The sequence below is a fragment of the Hipposideros armiger genome, unplaced genomic scaffold (genome assembly GCF_001890085.2).
Source record: "Hipposideros armiger isolate ML-2016 unplaced genomic scaffold, ASM189008v1 scaffold_1170, whole genome shotgun sequence".
Taxonomy (NCBI): Eukaryota; Metazoa; Chordata; class Mammalia; order Chiroptera; family Hipposideridae; genus Hipposideros; species Hipposideros armiger.
Window position 1 is genome coordinate 194636 of NW_017732520.1, and position 23486 is coordinate 218121.

General features: G+C 36.2%; 1 protein-coding gene across 4 annotated transcripts in view; it reads left to right on the top strand.

Annotated features, from left to right (window-relative positions):
- Positions 1-23486, top strand: part of LRRK2 (leucine rich repeat kinase 2) — a 127214-nt gene that overhangs the window by 76522 nt on the left and 27206 nt on the right. For all 4 annotated transcript variants that reach the window (XM_019632761.1, XM_019632760.1, XM_019632759.1 and 1 more), the window contains 10 exons: positions 184-402; positions 3751-3952; positions 5005-5093; positions 10865-11052; positions 11969-12123; positions 13298-13444; positions 13575-13766; positions 14854-15000; positions 15876-15976; positions 18730-18920. In XM_019632761.1, the coding sequence (XP_019488306.1) occupies positions 184-402; positions 3751-3952; positions 5005-5093; positions 10865-11052; positions 11969-12123; positions 13298-13444; positions 13575-13766; positions 14854-15000; positions 15876-15976; positions 18730-18920 (1631 nt within the window). The remainder of the gene's footprint in view (positions 1-183; positions 403-3750; positions 3953-5004; positions 5094-10864; positions 11053-11968; positions 12124-13297; positions 13445-13574; positions 13767-14853; positions 15001-15875; positions 15977-18729; positions 18921-23486) is intronic.

Consider the following 23486-nt stretch of genomic DNA (forward strand, 5'->3'; position numbering starts at 1 on the left):
GAACCGGGGCCCTCTGGCATCCCAAGCCAATTCCCAACCATCGCGCCACTCGGCCAGCCCTATTTGAAGTCTTTTAATTTTTCATTTTTACTCAAGTGAATTTCATAGAAAGTGAATGCAATGACAATGCAAGTAGACTTGATTTTAAAACAAGCACAAGGGTATTTTGCGCCTTTTCTGCAGGCCCGTGCGTCTTCTTCCCCTGTGATTCTTGTTGGCACACATTTGGATGTTTCTGATGAGAAGCAGCGCAAAGCCTGCATCAGTAAAATCACCAAGGAACTCTTGAACAAACGCGGCTTTCCGGCTATACGGGATTACCACTTTGTGAATGCCACTGAGGAATCCGATGCCTTGGCAAAACTTCGGAAAACCATCGTAAATGAAAGCCTTAATTTTAAGGTAACATGGTTAAGGACTACTGTAGACTGGTCGATAAATATAATTTATGAATTCTCTTGTTACGCAACTGCTTAAAAATGTCAGCAGTCTTGAGAATAGCTATCTTGAAATTGAGAGGGTCTTTTCATTGCTGCTAGCTTCTTTAAGTATTTTCAATTTTAAAATTACTTATTTATGCCATACTTCATTTCAGATTCATAGAAATGGATTAAAAATAATTAGAGGATCCTGAGAAAGAAAAACTAAGAGAGTGTCTGAGAGACTGAGAAAAGGTTTCTGAGAGAACCTGAGAAAACATTTCTGAGGTCCTTTCTCTTTCAACTTCCTGTAGTGGTGATGCAATCAAAGGGCTAACCGTGACTAGTGAGGTCTTGAAATCATCTTTCTTCTGTTGTTTTTTGACTGTTGTTTCTCCATCGGCTCCTTTCTTGTGGAGTTCCTATTTTGTGCTCATCTTGATCTTCCATGCTGCTCCTTCATGTCTGTTGTCACTGTGATTCCAGTTACAGGTGTTTTTTTCCTCAATATAGTAACACTTTTTTTTTGTTTTCATTTAGTCACCAAAATCACTAATTTGTTTTTCAACAATGTTTAAGTAAGTTTTTAGTTCATGCAAATGGGGTTTTTCATTTCAGGAATTATGTTTTTGATTTCTAAAGTTCCCTTCTAGTAAGCCAAATATAACTCATAAGGTTCATATACAAATAAATTGTATCAGGCAGAACACTTATTTTTTAATACTTGCAGGAGAAAGAAATCTTCCTTGGGTTCTACAGACAGCATGAAGTAAATTGTGCTGAAAACACCCTGAATAGTTTACTATGACAGTGGGGAATTTCAGTTTTAGTCCCTGCTGGCTTAGCTCATTAACGCTAATGATCAGGCCATGTCTTGTAACTAGGGTCCTGTTTTGCCTGGACATTCCAGCATAATTATTAATAGTGTCTCACTACAATCTCAAAAGCATTCCAGTTTGGATGATACGTTATACGGTCACCCTGGTTATAACATGTCAGACAGTTAGCTTAGCTCTGTTCCATTTCCACAGATTATGTTCCTATCCAAAACCTAATGAGCCATTTATAAATGTACTGTTCTTTGTGGCGCCCAAGAAGATAATTTGCATGTTTGTATCTTTCGACATATTTATCACAGTCACTAAAAGGTTTTACCAATGGTGGATCAGTTGTGACATTTTACATAAAAAGAATGGCGTATTATTTATTGACAGATGTTCCTATTTTCTTGTGGAACATATGATTTGAGAGTAATATGACTTATAAGAAACAAATATACAAAATTCACACATCCAATTAAAATTTTCTTTATCCAGGTGGTTTTCTTCTGAGACTATACTTGTACTTACAGAACTTTGTTATTTATAATTCTTTCATAGCTTATGTTTTTAAAAGACTTCTTGGAGGATAAGTTTGTTTTGAAAAAGCCCTGAATTTAGTTGAAGCAGTCTGGATAAAGGGGTTAGTTCAGGCTGGACTGACTGGTACTTCTTTTGTCTAATAGCAAGTTATCACCATCAATCAATAAAACCATATTTCTTCCAGCATTTATAAATGAAACCTGAAGGCAACAACCATATAAGGAAGTAAAACTAATGCTTTGAGAAATAGCAGTATTATCTGAAGAAAGGTGTATATTGCTAACAGATGCATCATTCTGGCATATTGGTTTGAAACTCCATTTGATTGCTTTGCAGAATAGTGACTCTTTCAGGTGACCCAGAACCAATGAGCCTGCCAGAACTAGAATATTCTTTCCTCCCTAATGTGCTTCAACCTATATTTGAAATAGCAGCTTTTAGTCTATTAGAGATTAGCTTTTGCCCTCTCATTTGTTTTTACATCTTTTCCTTTTGTCTCTAATCTTTCTCTGTCTCACTCTTACATGTGTCTGTTCAGGCTCTAGAGTAAAAGTGGGTTTTTTTTTTTTTTTTGGCTGTTGTTGACCTGACATTCAAATTAAAAGGATTAGTAGGACAAAACACATTTTAGCCTTGTCAAACCCATTAGCAGAAAGGAATTCTTTGCTGGCCCTGTAACCCAGCCCTATGAAAATCATCCCTTTTCTACGTGATTTGCTTTCTGTGAGAACCCTCGTTTACTTCTGTATGTAGGTTTTCCTCCTGGAGTCAAAACATAAACTTAAATCTGAAGTGCTATATTATCTTAATTTATAAATGATGCAGAGAGGGGTTATGTAAAGTAGAGGTGAGTGGAATTATATTTAATTGTCTGGGGCAAGGGATACATGAAAACAGTCTTTCAAATGACTGGAGACGGATATGTAAGTAATGGTTATAGCTGCTGTAAATGAAGCTCCTTACGGCTCAGTTACAAGTAGAAAAAGAGCAAGTTAAGTTTTATGTATGTGTGTGTAAACCCAATTTCTATTTGTAATAAGTTTAAGAATTTAGGTAGAAATTCTGATAGTTATAGTCAGGTAAAAGAATATGCAAGAATTTATTCAGGATTGAGAAATAGGGAGAGTTTGCCACCTGGTGGTTTTGAAAGGCATTTAAATTACTGTTAACAGTTGTATTTCTATTTAAAAATAGATTTTCATGAAAAAGAAAAGGTTTGGAAAAGACTTTTATTATAGAAACTATCATCTTAAGGCCATTTAAATTTTTTTATTTTATATATTTTTAAGTTAGTAAACAGTGATTAAATTCAAAGTGTAACAGACCAAAGGCCATCCTCTCGTGTCAGAATTATTGGTGTTTAGATGACATTTTACTTTCCCATGTTTAAGGTTTCATAAAAAAGCATAGCTTGGGTGAAGAAATTTCATGTTTATCTCCAGGCTTCACTGGTGATATATACATTCCACTAATATAACATTTTGCAAATAACAAGCACAAAATTTAATGTTTTACCTCAGGCTGTGGATATTTTCATCTAATAAATATGGCCCAAAAGCTCTTCTGATACTGATTTCTTATGCAAGCGCATATATATATATATATATATATATATATATATATATATGGCATATAAGTTTAATGTCTTAGGAAGCAGGAAATCCTTTATTTAAAGTTAGTGATTTATCCAGGGTTTTGCCTTGGATTTTTCTGGATAGCTAGATAAATATTTCTATACTATTTTATTTAATAGTTCTTCAAAATTGGCTTCTGTGTTCATATTTTTTATTTTAATGTTGTCTTATTTATTCCTCACAATTTAAATGATTTTGCATTGTGTTTCGATTTTAATTACAAATATACTTCTGAATGATATACCCTTTCTTTAAAAACTATTAGCACTGAATTTACCGACCACCTAATATATGACTAAAATGGGTTTTTATAGCTTGTCGTTTGTAATTGCATAGATCCGAGATCAGCCTGTCGTTGGGCAGCTAATTCCAGACTGCTATGTAGAACTTGAAAAAATCATTTTATCAGAGCGTAAAAATGTGCCAATTGAATTTCCTGTAATTGACCGGAAACGATTATTACAACTTGTGAAAGAAAATCAACTGCAGTTAGATGAAAATGAGCTTCCTCATGCAGTTCACTTCCTAAATGAATCAGGTTTGTGTGTTTGTTTCAAATTTTTTTCAAAGCTTCGCTATAGTAATTTATAAAAAAACGGATCTGGACCTTGTTAGACTTTTCATTTAATACTTAACTGAATATACAGAATCCTTTAATAGGCCACTGAGTTTTGCTTTTTGGAAGTTCATCACATTCATGGATGTTAAGTCATATTTCATGTCAAAAGAAAAAAATTAGAAACCATGTAAGGGCTGTAGTAGAGTCTCTCCCTGAGCAAGAGTTAAAATGTGTGGGTCTAGAACTTTACTACTCAGGAGCTATGGAATTCTGAGCATAAAGTGTATCCTTTCGTAGTATCAAGTGAATTTAGTGTCTGTGGAAGTGGTTTGTATACTATAAAAAAGAATTATTATTGGAATGGTATTAACAGGGCACTTGGAGAATTAAAGATTGCTTGAGATGATGCAGCTACTGAGTGGCAGGTTTTGCCTTGCTGCATCACACATTGTCAGCAGGATCTCACAGATAACAGCTGTCAAAGTGACTTCAGTGCTAATTATGTACTTGGTCAGTAGAACCTTGTTAGAAATATGTGTGAGTTGATTTGCTACTAGGGTAAGTGGCTGGGAAGCTGCTTTTGATCCCTCGATTCTGTTGTATGAAACATAATTTTCATGTGGATTATATGTACCTTCTTTCTGTCATTCTTAAACCAGTAGCTTCCTAGGGTATTTTGTTTCTCACCTGTATTTAAAAATAAATTATGTCTTTGTAGTGTATATTTAGAAAGCCAAAAAGAAATGTATGAATTTCTAATTATTTGTAAATATATGCTCTGCAATGCATGGCATTGTCTCAAATATGGTTATATATGACCATTTTGTAGTTCGGAAATACTTCTTTGTAATATTGGGACTTCAGAGCTTGAGAACTAGGATGCCCTTGCTATAGTCCCAGCCCTGCCACTAACTATGCTGAAGTTTTCTCATCATAAAATCAGGAGGTTGGACTAGATTTTCTCTCTCTAAAGCCCCTATATATTTGCATATTCTAGATTCCATGTTTTACTCTTTGATTTTTTACTACAGGGGTCCTTCTTCATTTTCAAGACCCAGCACTACAGTTAAGCAACTTATATTTTGTGGAACCCAAGTGGCTTTGTAAAATCATGGCACAGGTTGGTATCTTCCATTTTGGTTGCATGGGGGTAATGGTTAAAGAGAAGAACAAATGGCACCCAGAGTATTGAGCATTATAGAGTTTGTGTTCAGTTAGGATAGAAACTACTGCCAATATAGAAAACTGTAGAACACTTCATGTAGAAGACTGCTTACAGAAGAGCTTCTTGGGAGAAGGGAAGGTATCTTACAGTTCACTTTAATGTCCAATGTTTTTGGTTGTTGTTTTTTTAAGATTTTATTGGGGAATTGGGAGGGGAACAGCATTAGGGAATCAGGGAAGGGGAACAGACAGGTAGACAAATTGCTGTTTTGTTCTTCAGTCTAGTTGTGGAGGACGTTGCTTCACTGGCCCATGTTGGTATAATCATTGTGCTCTTCCCGGGTGAGGCAATCGGTTGCCCGTCATTGGTCAGCCGCTCCCAGGGGCTCCCAGCAGCTCACACCGGCTGCCGGCCACTCACGCTGACTGCCAGCCACTCAGCGTAGCTTATGGCAACCTACTGCAGCCTCACTGCAGCCCAGGCCATCGCCAGCAACTCAGAGCAGCCCCGCTCCAGGTTGAGCTGTTGTTCATCCTCTTAGCTGTAGAGGGCGAGCGTCAGTGGCCCTCAGTGTGGGATCCGAACCACAGCCCTGCTGTTCAGAGCTGGTGCTCCCAAGTGAGCTCTTAACCAGCTGAGCCACTCGGCCAGCCCATAATGTCTAATATTTTACTTTTTTAATTTATTTTTATTTATTTATTTATTTATTTTTATTATTATTATTTTTTTTAGCTGAGCCATCCTGCCACCTGTTGGTGGCTGTTGGCAGCTCAGCTTGGGAATCATTGAACCGGCAGCCCTGTTGCTCAGAGCTCTCACTCTTGAGCGAGCTCTTAACCAACTGAGCCACTCGGCCAGCCCTGTCTAATGCTTTTAATGTCTTTAATGATGGATATTTGTGCCACTCTGTCCCATGGTGCTTTTCTAGATCCTGATGATATTTTTGGTTTGGTTGTTGACTTAGTCAATTGAATGAAAGCTTTATGAAAATGCCTGGGGTAAATATATGTGAGAAAATTGGGTTGGTGAGCCTGTGAAGCCTCTATGTAGACAACATGGAGGGGGAAGTTTTGACTCTTGAGAGGATGGTCTGAGCTTTAAATGCTTACAGTTTTTAAAAACATTGGATGGCAGTAGTAATAGCTATCTTTTCTCCATTTATATTTCATAGGGAAAATTATTTCTTCTTCCAATGATAATCAATTACCAATGAGTTTAATTAGTTATAATAACCCATCTCTATAGGTTTGCTATGGAAAACCACTCAAGCAGAAGAACACACTAGCTCAGGGTTTCTCGATGTCAGCGTTATTGACCCTTGGGGTCAGATAATTCTTTATTGTCATCATAGGATAATAGCAGCATCCTTAGCCTCTACCCTGTAGCACATTCCCAGTTACGACAAGCAATAATGTGTGCAGACATTGCCAAATATTGCTGGGGATGCAAAATCACCCCAGTTGAGTCTCTAGCATGTGTACTTACCCCCAACTATTTTGGTTTATGAGTATAATTTATAGTTTTGCATGTGGCTCCCTGAATCCCTAAATTGATTGTCTTTTTACATTATAAATCTCTCTTTTAATTAAACCATAATAGTAATTAAATTCCCTCAGATAATCTTGAATGATCGTTCCTAAATTCTATCTAAGGAAAAAAGGAAGATATTTTGAAGAGGGAACTTATTTGGGGTTAAATTCTATACCACAGAACTTGAGAGCATATTGAAACATTTTAATTGGCAATTAATTGTAATGTGGTAGCTATTTACTGTTTGGGTAGATATTATAAGGTAAATTTTCACCCTTCTGCACATATGCCATGGAGAGTGTGATTTTACTCATCTGCTAAATGATAATGGAGCCAGTAGGGTGGGGCCCGGAGCACACGTTCTCGAGTCAGCATGACCTGTATTCAGTCTGCTATAATACTGACTTTGTGACATTTCTTAATGTTGTAAGCCTTTTGGGTTTTTTTAACCTGTAAAATAAGGATAATAACAATGTTATCTTCGACGTTGCCTCCCTAGTTCAGTGTAACTGAGAAGTAAATGTTAGCTAATTTTGTATTTGACTTATTTGGTAATGAAGGCTTATTATTTTGGAAACAAAACATCAAGTCTTCAAAACTGTAAAGATGTATTCATGTAGTTTTGGAAAGTGTGGCAGTATGGAGCGAAACAAAAAAAATATGTGAGATAGATACATTCTGTACAGCAAAGGAAGTTTTAAACATACCCTGATGATTTTATTGGCCTAGGTGGCACACTGTAACTCTCAGAAAATGACTGAACTCTATGTAGTCAAGAAAAGGCTAATGTACTAAAAAGTGATGTATTTCCATGTAAACTGGGAACACTTAAAATTGCCCAGATGTGCATAATATTAGAGTGGGAGTATCTTATTCAGCGGATTAAGGAAGTGGTTCATATCAGAATCACAGTCTTTTAGCAAAAGCAGATTTCCATCATGACCACAATAAAATCTCTGAAGATTTTATGGATTAATTAAGTTGAAACTCAATGAAAGTTCTTCTCATTAGCACAGTTATACTATAAACATGTTAATAAATAAGTGAAAATTAAGTCAAGAATTTAAACAGCTTAAAGTTATTTTGAATGATAGATTTGGTCAGTAAATGGTCAGTAAAGTGGTTCATTTAAATTTCTTATTAACTTAAAATAAATAGCATCATCATTGTTTTATGATTATACAGTGAAATATAATATCATTTTTACTGAGGTTTATTTAAAGAGAGTGAAAGCTATAAATAATCAAGTGAAAACAAGAATGACTTGTGGACACCCATCAGCAAAAGTAAATAGCAGTATTCGTCTCAATGAGTCATCAAAGCAAGGGCAGGAGTCATTTCCTGGTGCAGAAGCTCTAATGAGCCCACCTTCCTTCTACATTCCCTGAGCTGTTAGGTCACTCAACTTATTAAAGAAGGTTTCAACACACAGAGAAGTTTCCAAAACTCATTTAACTGTATGATAAAAGATATGAACAGGACTTATTGAATTAATCAGGTGGAATATTAAAAAGCTTCCATGGCAAATTTAATCTTGATAATACCATGGGTGAGGAATTTGCAAAATTCTCTTTCCTTGCGTAAGGGCATAAGTTAGCCTTATAAGTTACTAGGCTTAAGGGATATTAGCAAGTCTTTTAAAGATGATAAAATTAAGATAATGTTTCAGTTTCCTATTGCTGTTTGACAAGATATCCCAAAGTTTGGAAGCTTAAAACATCAAGTTTATTATTTCTCACTATTCTGTGCATTAATTGGGCTCTGCTCCACAAAGCTTTCGCATAGGTTATTGAACTGGGCTGGAACGTCCAAGAAGGCTGCACTCACATTTTGATGTATTGGTGCTCCTCTGTGTGCCTCTCGTATGGCTACTTCTCTTAAAGCCCAGGCCCAGAGTTGATACAATGTCATTGCTTTCTTTCTTTTTTTTTTAAATTTCTTCACCTACGTATATTGTATTCTTTTTTAAAAAATTAAATTGATTGGGGTGACATTGGTCAGTAAAATTACATAGATTTCAAGTATACATTTTTATAATACTTCACCTATATATTGTATTGTGTGTTTATCACCCAAAGTCAAATCTTCTGTTACCATATATTTGACCCCCTTTTTCCTCTTCTGCTACTTCTGCCACGTTCTAGTGAGCAGAGCAACCACAAGGCCAGTTCACATTCCAGGCTGGCCCGATGGATTCATTTCTTGATGGATTGAGCAGCACACACCTGTAGGGAGGAAAGGAATTGATATATCCATCTTTGGAAACAATCTGCCACAAAGAATGGTAACACGTATAGATCTACTAAAAAATCAAGCACAGACCTTTTTAAAGATCAGTTTGTCTAAGTAAAATAGAATACAAATTTAATAATGGCCCACATATGAGGGGTTACTATGTGCTTTTCCAAGATTATCTCATTTAATTCTCTGAGAATTTTAAAATTATACTATATTAACCCCCATCTTGAACATGAAGAAATTGAATGACAGGGAGGTTAAATAATTTATCCAAAGGTATGTATTTAGGAAAAGGTAGAGTTATTAAGATTTGAGACCAAGTGGTTTGACTTCAGTACCTATAAACCTAACCCTAAGATAAAATGCTGCAAATTTCATTTTTTCAAAATTCACTCATTCAGCCTTATTTATTAAATATTTACTATGTTCTGAATATTATTACAGTGCTGGGGTTATAGCAGTAGACCAAACAGGGTCCCTATACTCATGCTGACATTTAAATGGGAGGAAATACTAATATAAAAACACCTATGTCAGGTGGTACAGAGTGCTACACAGAGAGTAAATTATCAGACAAGTTGTTAGTAACTTAAAATCACTAAAACAGCAAACAATTATTTTTACCATCTAAATTTTAAGAATGATCTGAGACTTCTACAAAGTGTATAGAAGTCCCAAAATATAGTATTTATTATTTAAAAAATTGTAAGACATTTTCATTAGATATCATTATGTTCAGTCAATAATGTATTTATTAATTCGCTAATAATTATATGTACAAAATGGGAAAATAGAGATAAGACAAGTCCTTGGGCCTAAGAATTTTAGAATTCAGGATTTCAGCCAACTACATAAAGTAAATAATGTTTGCTCCTATTTAAGTATCCCTTAAACACTATAGATGTACTAAAGAAATTAAGCACAAACCTCTTTTAAAGATTAATTTGGCTGAGTAAAATGAATAGGAATATGTAGATAGTAACATCTACATATGAGGACTTGTGATATACTAAAAATTGTGATATGTACTTTGCAAGACTTATGTGTGTTATATCTTACTGCATTCTGATGGCAATCTAAGTGACAGTCACTTTTTTTTTTTTTTTAAGATTTTTATTCGGGCAGTGTCACTGGCCCTCATATGTGGGATCTGAACCGGGGCCCTCTGGCATCCCAAGCCAGTTCTTAACCATCACGCCACTCGGCCGGCCCGACAGTCACTTTTATTATCTCATTTTACATAGAAGGAGCCTGTGGCTTAAAGAAATTAAGTACCTTTCCTAAGGTCACATAGCTAGAAATAGGGCCTGATTTGAACCTGGGTTCTTCTGACTTATATTTTTAACTGCTGTGATAATGATCAAAGCTCAAAGTATGGCCTTCACATTAGAATCATCTGCGATTTTTGTTAAGGCAGAGTCTCAAGACTCATCACAGACCTACTGATCTCAACTCTGAGTAGAGTCCAACAAAGTTCAGTAGTTACTCTGAGAATCGCTGAACTGTGTTGCACTGTCTGTCTTCCCATTGATGGAAGCCGTTTACTATTGTATCAATGTAAAGTAACATTTCTATTGCAAACCAGAAGTGATAAAACAGTCTGGAAGATAATTTCCCCAGGAATATATTATTAATGAAACTGTAATAAGGCTGTGGGGTATTAGATTGATCTGTTGATTGGAGTTAGGGAGCACTTGAAGTTTATTGGACTCAGAGATTCTCCATAATTTCTGATCTGAATTCACTGCCTTAATGTAATAAAATCTTTTGTGAGGGAAGTGGATGCCCCACTAAGCTAGGATCCATGGCTGCTAGCTAGAGATATCAGGTCCTGTGTTATACTTGGCAATGTTAAAATTCTGATTGTTTTCACTGAACAAAGTGACACAAAAAGCTTTAAATTAAAAACTTTTTAGAAAATAAATTCCAGTAATTATTTATAAGATGAAATCTTTCAGATTTTGACAGTGAAAGTGGAAGGCTATCCAAAACATCCTAAAGGAATTATTTCGCGTAGAGATGTGGAAAAATTTCTTTCAAAGAAAAAGAGATTTCCAAAGAACTACATGCTACAGTATTTTAAACTCCTGGAAAAATTCCAGATCGCCTTGCCAATAGGAGAAGAATATTTGTTGGTTCCAAGCAGGTAAACCAAAACTTAAAAATTTAATTACCCTATGGAAACTAACCATCTATTATATTGTCTTAATTGTCAAAATAACATTGATTTATGATAAATATACTAAGTAGTTTTTTTTGCTTCTTGTGTAAATGTTCTTCTGAAGTATATCACTTACTTTTAATGAAAATGTTTGACATTTTAAAGATACAGTAAAGGACTTATTTTATGTATATAATTACTATTTGATTTACCGTTGCTTAAATTATTTAAGAAAGGTAAATAGTGGCGATTATTGTGTGTGTGTGTGTGTGTGTGTGTGTGTGTGTGTGTGTGTGTGTGTGCACGCACACGCGTGCACGTGTGCGCATGTATGGATCCTTACATGGTACTGAGAGAGTTATTATACTAGGTAAGTTCTGGGCAGATAGTGAGTTTTCAACAGAGCCTGAAAAGAACTTACGGAAGTGAATTTTCAGAGGAGAGGGACAACACAATGGAGGCCTGAGTTCTAGCCCTGTATTATAGAAATTTTTCTTATTTCCTTATAAGCACCTGGGGAATGTTCTGAAGTACTATGACATTGAAAAGTGCAAATTGCATTGATTGATGGATGGTAGCCAATTCTAAAATTAGATATTCAAATTTTATATAATCCTTTGATACTTGCCTCCGCATAGCTAATTGTAATAACTTATTTATTAGTATAAATAGGATTAGTGAAAACAATTTCATGCATCTACTTCATCTAAACATGGATTTGAATTGATTAAATCATCATTGAATTTTCAATGCAGGAAGAGCATGTAGCAAAAGAACGTAAAAAATACAACAACTTAGAATATTTAGCTTCAGTTCATCGATTTTAAGTAACAAAGCACATTGGTCCACATGGTTGGGTGTTTTATGAAGCTATATAATGATGATGTTCTTTTGCCTTTAGTTTGTCTGACCACAGGCCTGTGATAGAGCTTCCCCATTGTGAGAACTCTGAGATTATTATTCGACTCTATGAAATGCCTTATTTTCCAATGGGATTTTGGTCAAGATTAATCAATCGATTACTTGAGATTTCACCTTACATGCTTTCAGGCAGAGGTATGTATTTAAGAAGACTTCATATTTAGAGAAGTTAGGGTAAAGCATATTAAAATTAATATGTCATTTTTCTCAGAGTTTACTTTTTTTTTTTAATGTTTGTAACAGAGGACAATTTATTAGAGTAGAAAATAAAGCTCTCAAAACGAAAGGGAGTCCCGACTGGGTTGCCTCCAGAGTTTACGTTTTTATAAGGCAGCTGAAAATCAGAAAATAATTGCATAAACCTCACATTAGACAATATAAAGACACATGTACTCATATAAGTTTATGCAATTTGTCAAGAAGAAAATTCCTCAGGTCCTCACCAAAGGCCCATTTGTTCATATTTTAGACACATTTAAAATGCGTATGAATATCTTGCTTTCCAAGCCAAAGCAGACTAGAAGAAACACCTTTAAAAGGTGGATTACTAGGAGTCATTGGTTTACACACATACACATACACACACAAACGCATACACACATAAAGAAAATATTTAGAAAACTATTATAGAAGTGACCACTGCAAAGTCAGGGAGTTTTACTCAAAAATGTAACATTCTGACCACTCAGACCATTCCTCATAGGGTTGATAATAGCTCTGCACAATCCCTAAGGGCTTTATAAAAAAGAATAAAAATGATTATTCATAATGCTAGCTTTTTGTTTTGCAAGAAAAAGAGGTCTTAGTGCTCCAAAAGGAAAATATCATTTTTTTTTGCTTAAAAATTAGCTTTATAAAGGTGTTACTGTATTCTGAAATAAACCTTACCTTGCTTGCAATTAATCAACACAGGTAATTACACTGCATTAAAATTTTAGGAAGGTTTGGCTTTAGCATGACCACCAACTTCTTTTTAAATGTTACAAGAACTTATGATTCCCATTCTTCATCAATTAAACATATTAAACTAAGTATATGTTTAACCTTAGCTTATCTACTTGAAATTTATCTTAGGTTATGTACTGGGCATTTTGTTTATTGTATTGCAAAATTAATAATAAAATATTTAGTATCATATTTAATAGCTATAGTTGAGGAATATCAATAATTATTCCAATACTTTTAAAGTTCAAAACAAATATATCCTATTACCGTCACTTGAGGTGTATGCAGTGATTTTTTCCCCCCTTTAATTTATGGAGTAGTTAATAATTAATGAATACACTGGATCCATTTAAACTTCTTTCAGAACGAGCACTTCGCCCAAACAGAATGTATTGGCGACAAGGCATCTACTTGAATTGGTCTCCTGAAGCTTATTGCCTGGTAGGGTCTGAAGTCTTAGATAATCACCCAGAGAGTTTCTTAAAAATTACAGTTCCTTCTTGTAGAAAAGGTAAGGAAATTAATTCAATTGTACCACTAAAGTATTCTAAACTTCTTAACTTTGTAATTCCTCTTTTTTAGCTTTGCAACAAAATAAAGTTCAGATAGGGTGTTGATGGGCTCTTCTTTGGATTATGTAGGCTGTATTCTTTTGGGCCAAGTCGTGGACCACATTGATTCTCTCATGGAAGAATGGTTTCCTGGGCTATTGGAGATTGATATTTGTGGTGAAGGAGAAACTCTGTTGAAGAAATGGGCATTATATAGCTTTAATGATGGTGAAGAACATCAAAAAATCTTACTTGATAACTTAATGAAGAAAGCAGAAGAAGGTATGTGTTGATACAACTTACAAATGCTTTTAAATGATCTTTCAATATTTGTGAATATTTGTGCAATAAATTATTTAACTATATTAAAGCCGAGAACCATATGATTTTACTGATATGTGGTATAAAAAACTGAAAACAACAAAAGAACAAGATAAACAAATGAAGAAACAAAAACTCATAGACACTGACAATAGTTTAGTGTTTACCAGAAGGTAAGGGGAGAAGGGGGTGGTAGACGAGGGTAAAGGGGATCAAATATATATGGTGATGGAAAGAGAACTGACTCTGGGTGGTGAACACACAATGTGATATTTAAATGATGTGTTACAGAATTGTACACCTGAAACCTATGTAACTTTACTAACAATTGTCCCCCCAATAAACCTTAATTAAAAGAAAAAAGAACTTACATTGTACCAGGCATACACCTAAAGTCCACAAATAAATAAACCCTTTTGGTTCTCACAATGAAAAAAAAAATTATAATAAATTATTTATTTTGTAATAAATTGTAGAAATTATTTCATCCATAAGGTATGAGTTAGAGGATACTACATTCAATTATAGTGACAGTTCAGAAAAATGGGTTATATTTGTGACCAGTAAGCTGTCATGTTCTAGATTCAGAAGAATGTTGATTTGAGTACTGGCAAATCAAGCAGCATAATTTCACCTGTGAAATGGAAATAGTAGGAAAACCTACTTCATACAATTGTTTCAAGGATCAAAATAGATGACATATGGAAATAACTTAGTAACATGCCAGCCATATAATAAGTGCACCATGAATGTGGTAAAAGTAGAGAATAGATAATTTCCTAATTAGATGTTGGGTGGTCTGAGGCAGTCCTGAATTCTACTTTGTAATGAGTGAACCTAGGAATGGATTTATAAAATTTCAATAACTAGATACAAATTTAACCTTTAAAACTTGGTCAAATTTTCTAGAGAAAAATAGGATTGATAAGAAACTCTAAAAGACCGATTAGAACTCAGCAAATACATGATTAGTTTTGAAACTCAAAAGCACAAATTTATATATATCCCTTGAAATTTGTTTTTAAAAAATATTTTATGTACTTCTCAGGAGACCTCCTAATAAACCCAGATCAGCCAAGGCTCACCATTCCAATATCTCAGATTGCTCCTGACTTGGTTTTGGCTGACCTGCCTAGAAATATTATGCTGAATAATGATGGATTGGAATTTGAACAAGCTCCCGAGTTCCTCTTAGGTAACTATTTTTCTTGGTTTGAGAATAAAAATTAGTATGCAGTTTTTCCTAATAATATATAAATTATTCAAATATAATTATATTATCATGGTTTTTTGTATCCTTATATATTTGTAATTTTTTTTCCTTTGGAATGATATATTTTAAAGCAATATCATGTTATAGATCTGGAATTTGCTTTGCACACACTTTTATAGAGTAGGTTCGAGATGAGGATGGGAATACCATGGAAGCACACATATTTATAAAATATGTCCTTGCATTTGCTTTAATTGCCTGGGATGCCGGGAGGCGAATAAAGAGGTTTTTTCAGTTGAGTGACACAGCCATTTTTCAGTTTCAGAAAGACAACGTGGGTGGCCACTTAGCTTCAGGGCTAGGCATGGGGCAAAGAGTTAAGATAATTTTTCAACTGTGACCCTAGAATGACCACAAAACAGTTTTGTTTTTATCAGACATATGGAAGTTGGAATAAAAACTAGTTCAGGGAAAAGATGATGAATGCGGCTTCGCTGGAATATGATTGCAATTTGGAGGAGCATGCCAGTGGAAATCTCCAACACAAAGTTGTAAATATAGGGTAGAGTTCAGGATTCTCTACCTGCAGGGATAGATGAAGTGAAGGAGTGGATGAGGTAATTGAGTAGGGAGTACCTAAATGGAAGATAGAAAACTGGGGACAAAATCTTTAGGTTCATCTTAGTTCATGGACTGGAAGAAAGAAGAGAAAGCATTAAAAGAGACATGATTCAATGAAATAAGTGGGTCTGGTTTATCTTTAAGTATACAACAGATATAATTATAACAGACATAATTTATTTAGCTTTATTGCTCGGATAGATTAACTTATGTGCTTTGTACTTTTTTTTCAAAAGGTGATGGCAGTTTTGGATCAGTTTATCGAGCAACCTATGAAGGAGAAGAAGTGGCCGTGAAGATTTTTAATAAACATACATCACTTAGACTGTTAAGACAAGTAAGAAACCCAATAACATGATTACATTAAATCGTACATCAGTGATCTCCTAGAACTCTTGTTTTGCATTTGTTTGTGAAAATGCAAAATAATGACCACATTTCCCCCAGAAGTTTACTTGAGTTTAATAATGAAATTCTGCTTTGTCCTGTCTTCATGGAGTAAAAAAGTTTTGTTTTGGTTCTCTTGTTGAAAACAAAGAAAAAACAGTTTTCTGCGAACTCTTGTTCTGGGCTTCACAGTTATGTACTACAAGTACAGAAGAAAAGAAGATACCTCTTGTGAGGTCTTGTATTTCAAAGGAACCAAAATCCATACACAGTAGCCTATTTAAAAACTTCTCTTGGCCTTAATTAAGTCACATGTTCTTTTCTCAAGAAGCACTTATGTTCAGGGCAGTGCTATGTGCTGATTGGCTTAAGCTTGTGTTACTGAACCAATTACTGTGGTAATAAGGATGGTATTGCTTAGAATATTCCCACCTTTCCCTAAGGCTGGGGTTGGGGTCAATTCCCCTAAAGTTCATGGGCTATGTGTATGAAGATTGGATACCTCAGCAAAAATCAGGGTACTCTTAGGAAGAAAGAAAAGTGCATGGATGTTGAATGCATAATCAAGAGTGGTCACTTCAGTAACCCTCTCTTGTTTTGTGATCTGTTGGGGATTTCTTTCGTTTTGTTGAGTCTTTCCTGACAGTGGAATGAGGAAGGGAGACCAAGTGAGAAAAGAGGTGAAATCCAATGTGAATTCTGACATCTTATCCCAGAACTCAATTGTATGTTTGAATCTATTCGTTCTTTCTTTTTCCCTTGATTTATTAAAACAAAACAAAAACCTTTTTCAGCCTGAACCTGAATTTAAAAAATGTATGTAAAATTTAAAAAATACACAGTTAGAATTTATTAGTTACTCTGAATAATAAAAATAATTTCATGCCCGTGCAAAACACCTTGGAGTAATCTTAATTATTAGTACCAAAAGTCACACTATAGCTCTAGGAATAAGCTAATAAACATTTTGTATATAGAAGCAAGTCTGTGAACCAAATCTGGGCACAATCTCTTTCAATCTGTAGGCAGTTTGTTATATAAAATTGATTTTTCAGCCTAGGTCATTAGTCTTCAATATATGTTTCAAATTTTAGGTAATGTGCTCAGGGATCCCCGTTGGAAATCAGAACACTAAAAATGTATACAGGATTGATTAGTGTATAGGCAGCTAGGTGAGCCAAGGAAATGGTAGAAGAAACAGAAACAATGGAGTGTGCATGATATGCTTCTTCTTTAAAATAAAGAGGAAACGGAAAATCTTCAGTGTTTGGTGCTACATTTTGAGGGCCATTCCGCCAGCGGTCATGAATTGTGGCCAATCATTACACTTCCTTGTTGTTTTTCTTTCAGTGAGCCACTTTTCTAGGATAGAAAATTTGGATTAAGCTTCTGTCTGTGTCTGTGAAAGAACACAGAGCTTACTTGACTTGTTTTCATCGGTTTTAACCAACTGAGCTAATCAGACACAGAAGAACAAAGATTTTTATCTGCTAAGGATGTAGGATTGCAGTCTGAAGCTTTTGTTCTTGGGCAATCCCCTCTGAGGGTATTCAGCCTTTCTTCTTCAGCCGGCAGATTTCTCCTCACTTTAGTTACCTGATAAATGCAGTTGGCACTGATCCTTCCCATCTTTGAAGCTGGTTGTTAAGAAGCAGAGCTTCTACAGAAATCACCTTTTAAAACATGAATCAATTTAACATCACCTAAGTTATACATTTCACCTACAGTACAATTTCAGAGTAAAGTAAAATATGCAGAATAAAGTGTATAATGGAATTAAAAAACATCATCATAAAGGAGGTTGTAAAGACTCACACGATGTGGTCTAGAGAATGGATTGTTTCAGAATGGAGAGCTCCTTGTTCAAGCTGACGTGGTACCTCTGACTTCTTGGATTGGAGGGATTATAGCTGGGGATTGCTTTAGGAAGGGTGGCCCAAGGCGCATATATATGTGCTAAGATCTGAATCGCAAGAAGCCTTCATCTCTGAAGGGCGAAGAGATTTCCAGGAAGCAGGATCATCAAGGGCAGAGACCCAGTGGCTGGCAGGATGGAGCGAGGCGTGTACCAGGGCTTGAATGAACGCCATTCTGGTGGAGAGGTGGTGAATGCAAAGGAGAGAGAAAGGAGTTTTGGTGTGAGAGGTCAGGCCATGAAGGCTGTATAAATGTAGGGGATTTTAATCTAAGAGTAAGAGAAGGCATTAGAGAATTTTCAGGAGAGGGTGATGCCATATATTTCTCTCGCCTTAGACATGTCCCTCAGTAAACTTTTCTAGTTATTGAACCAGAGATGATATGCAGGTTATACCCCATATGGCAGTTGTAGTTGATTCATAATGGCTGCTCGGAATCCTGGGCTAAGAAGGATTCTGTGGCTAATTAGAATTTAACAGCTAAGATTCACATGGCCTGTTAAGTGTAAGCACGTGTGTGTACTATCCCTGCATTAAATGTTCTGATAAAAGCAGAGGAAAAGGAAAACTAGAATTTAAAATTGTAATTCAAAATAGAGCTTCAAAACCAGCTGTTTATCCCTGAATATGTAGGAAATATAAAAAAAACTCAAAGAAGAAACGGAAAGTTTGCTCTAATGTAATCACCCAGAGAAAACCATGCCCAAAGTGTCGATGCACTTAAGGAAGGAGATACTGGGTCAGAGCTGATGTTGTGTTACCCTTACGTGATGTTTTACTTTTGCAGGAGCTGGTGGTGCTTTGCCACCTGCACCACCCCAGCTTAATATCTCTGCTGGCGGCTGGGATTCGTCCTCGAATGTTGGTGATGGAGCTGGCCTCCAAGGGCTCCCTGGATCGCCTCCTTCAGCAGGACAAAGCCAGTCTCACGAGGACCCTGCAGCACAGGATCGCTCTACATGTGGCTGATGGTTTGAGGTAGCTAATTAGGTTGCATGGCTTCCTATTCAATGTATGACAAGGATTAGCCCAGACTTACTCTCATGGCTCTGTGAATAGCAGTGGCCAATAACATTGTGCCCTAGTAATGTTTCATAGACAACTTGGGTGAAAAACTACCATTTCTCTGATTAAACTTGAAACTTTGATAAGACAAGAGTAGGAAGACCATGTGGGACCTCATAGCTTGTAGTAGTAGAGCTTGAACCCAGGAGTCTGGCTCCAGAGCCCATGATTTTAACTGTATTTAACTTGCTTCCTCTAAAAATGTAAATGTTAGGCTTCAAAGTACCAGGAAAAGTGTCAATTATCATGGCTAATTCTAATGAGGAAAGGTGAGTCTTATTTCTGAAAGGGAATAGAGTGATTTGCGTTGGGTTGTTCTCTAGGACCCTAGTGTGTTCCAGAGGCATGCCCACCCCTGCAGCTGGACGGGAGCTATACCAAGCCCTGGAGAGGCAGCACTGCAGACTGGAAGCGCCGTAGTCTTTGGAGACTAAGGACTGGGATTCATCTGCTCCACATGCTTAGTGACCGGGATGTTCTATCTCTGATTCTCTCTCTATATTTAATAGTCTATAAGCAGTGACTAATACTTAATGGGAAATGTTTTGAGGACTTTTGTAATAACTGAAGACATCCCAAAGTAAACTCTTGGTTTCCCTCCCCTCCACTGCGCCCCATCTCCAGTCACCCTGTTGTTTCATCGTAGACTCGCCCTTCATTCTTTCCTTTTTTCTCACATTCTACATCTAATCCTTCAGCAAATATTTTCAGCTCTGCTGTCCCGTATGTCTTAATGCAGCTGCTTCTTACCTCTCCTCTCCCTACCACCAGAGTCCAAGCAGCTGTCATCTCTCCCCGCCTAACTGGCCTCCCAGCTTTCACCTTTATCCCATATAGTCTGCTCTTCACACAGCACCCCGAGTGATTTTTCTACCATGGCGGTTGGGTTAAGTCTAGCTCCTCTTTTCAGCCCTCTCCAGCCTCACTTTCTGGTCGCTGTGCTCAGCCAGGTTTTGTGAATATGCCAGAGGTCTTATACACCAGCTATTCTCTCTGCCAGGAACATCTGACCACAGGTTTCCTCTTGGCTCTCTTCTCATTTCATTCAGTTCTCTTCTCAGACAGGATGTCCCTGATGACCTCATGTCTCCCGAGTACCTCTGGTCCTTACTGCTGACTGCTATTCTTTAGGTTTTTATGTAAAGAATTTGTGTTTAGGGTCTGTCTTTGTCACTAGAATCTAAGTGTCACAATAGTAGGGACATTTCATTACATTCACCGCTGCATCCCAGCACCTAGAACAGTGGGCCTTCAGGAAATATATGTTGGTATTAGGGAGAGAAGGAGACAGGGACATGGAGGAAAATAGCGCCTGGCCATAGTAGCCACACAGTAGATGCAAATTTCCTTCTCTTCTCAAATACCGTGTCTATTCTTTTTGGGCAGTATCCAGAAATGTATTATAAATGGAATAGACTGTGAGGAAAACAAACAAACACTGCTCACAAACAAAACCAAACCCAGAGGCTATAACTCTTAATAATGTATAGAGAATATAATAAGTACATAAAATAAGTATATTATTTCCCTTCATGAAAGAGTCCAGAAACCTCTGGAAAACATACAGGTTATTAAATGTAATACAAAGTTTGGGTTTGGGTTGAAATATCTACCTTTGAACACCAGGGGGAACCTTGTGTTAAATTAATCTAGAAAAAGCACAGCTATGTCTCCTGTATTTCAGAGCTGTCTCAGTGACTTTCCTTAATTAAACTAACTACACATCCTAGATTTTCCCTCATTCTTCCACATAATCCCCAAAGTGCTCATTTATAGAACATCAAATTGGTACTTTTTAAATTCACCTTAGTTTGAAAGACCACATCTCTAAAATAACCTATTCTGGTTCTCTGAGACCTTACTTTAAAAAAATAAATCCAGCCGTTTCTGATGAAGTAAATAAAATCTCAGTATATTTTCCCATAATTTGCCTGATTGGTTCTAAGCATAATGCCAAGACAGCTTTCTGGATTTTGTGCCCAAGAGGGTAGTTGATTTCAGTAGCTAGCAATCTTCCACCAGCACTAAGTAAAAATTAGCATTAAGGTTTGTCTTCCCAAATGGATTTTAGCATAGATCTATAACTACAGTAATAGAAAGACACAATCAAATCACACTCCTTTGGGGTCCATTAAATGATGGAGCTGGTTAGAGTGACACACAAGGACTTACTTCACATTACATATTCTCTCTTCCATAGTCTTGTCTTCCATTATTAGCTTGCATCTTTAATTCAGCCTGCTCCTTTGAGCTCTTTACCATAATTCTCTACTACTTATGAAGGTATGTATGTGTCCCATAAGTTTATATGTTTCAATATATTCAAAATTGAATTTACTTTCTCTGCTACTTCTTCCCACCATCAATCTGTTCTTTCTCTTTAAAGCAAGGATTTTTTTTTTTTTTTTTTTTTTTTTAGCTGAGCCATCCTGCCTCCTGTTGGCAGCTCAGCTCAGGCCGGGTATCGAACCGCTAGTTGCTCAGAGCTCACACTCTTGAGTGAGCTCTTAACCAACTGAGCCATTCAGCTGACCCTTGTTCTTTCTCTTATATTTCCTACTTCCAACGAAGATCCCTGTGGTCACATCTAAACTAACCTCCTCCCCAAAAACTAAATTTCCATTTGTCCACCAGGTTTTTGACTATCTTACATTATGTTTTTAATTGATTCATATATTTTTATGCCATTACTGCTGCCTTGGTCCATTACCTTCGGGGAATTATCAGAATATTTCTTCTAAAATAAAAATCTAATTATGCCGAAATTCCCTGATAGCTCCAAGTGATCTGCAAAGTACATCCAAATTCCTTAGTGTAGCATCAACAATCTTTATGTGTGTCTACTGCCTGCCTCTGTGGCCTCCTTCCACTCCACTGCTGTAACTCAGCTGAAGAACTTGACTTTTCATTGATATCCATGTCTATCTTTGCATGTGTTGTTCCTCTTTCCACAACTTTGTCTGCCTAGAGAGCTCATTTTCCTCTAATATCGGCTCACATACCATCTCCACAAGGAAGCTTAACTGCACCATGAAGAGATGGCCTCTGTATAACATGTTTCTTGATCCCACTCCATGTAGAACTTGGTGTTAGGTGGTGAAGAGGGAAAGATAGGGATTATATCATTCTTATCAAGATTGAACAGTTGCGATCTAGTGGGAGCGTTGGCTGTGCTATCTTTACCTCTGTGCATTTCTCCCGCTGGCTTCCCTAGTATTTGTATGCACCACATTTCTGCCACCTTATTTAAGCACCTGTTTCTCCTTCTTGTTTGTGGCTACTCAAGATACACTGATGATAGTCATGATTAAAGAATGACTAACTCCAGTCAGAGAAAGAGAAATACCATATGATCTCACTTATATGTGGATTCTAAAAAACTGAATAAATGAGAAATGTAAACAGAAAAAGTCTCAGAGACACAGAGGAAAAACTGAGCGTTGCTAGTTCGGAGGGGGTGGGGATGAAGAAGAAGGGGAAGGGATGAAACAATACAAATTGGTAATTACAATATGGCCTCAAGGATAGACAAGACAGTCTGGGGAATATAATCAATAATGTTGTAAATATTTCTTAGGGGGCCAGATGGACTCATGTCTTGTTAGGGAGACCACTTTATGGTCAGTATAGAGGCCTGACCACTGCACTGTATAGCTGAAGCTGATGTTGAATAATATTGCATGTCAACTATAATTATATATACATATAGTCACGGGACATGGAGTAGAGTGTGGGAATGGAGTCAATAGAATTGTAATAGATAAGCATGATATCGGGGGGGGCAATAGGTGGGGAGAGGGGGGGTTGTTACTTTGTGAAGGGTGAAAAGGATAACTACTGCATTGTTCTGTACACCTGAAACTAACAATAAAAAGAAAAGAATGACTAACTCTGTTTGTATAGGTTTTCAAAATAAAATATTTGATAATGCCCACTGTCACATAATACATAAACTATGGCTGAATTATTTTCGGTAAGGCAACATTTACACTTGTTAATATTTTAAAAGCTATTTTGCTATTCTATTAAAAGTTATTTAAACTGTGCTTTTTAAGATTAAATTTTATAATTGAACATTTTAACTAACCCAGATAATCTTTTTCTCGCACTGACATTATTTAAAATTAAGTTCTACTATTTTTTTTAACCTTTGTGAGGTTTTCTGAAAGAGTCTTTCTTCTGTAAATATTCTGAAAGAGGTGTGCATTATGAAGCATTTGGATGCTATTCAATTATGTATGACTTGGCTTTACCTTTTTACTTCTTAATCTCCCAGCTTTCTCTTCAGCCGGGCAAGAGTAACGAATGGCCTTTCAGTAAGCCCTTAGTAAATTTTTCTTAACTTATTGTTAAGGTCAACTTCATTAGTATATTTATCTTATTTTTCAGCCAAAAATATGTACGCCAAAAATGAATAGGCCTAATGTCAGATGTCCTAGTTATATCCAGGGAGAGAAAGGATCTACTCCTGCATTAATT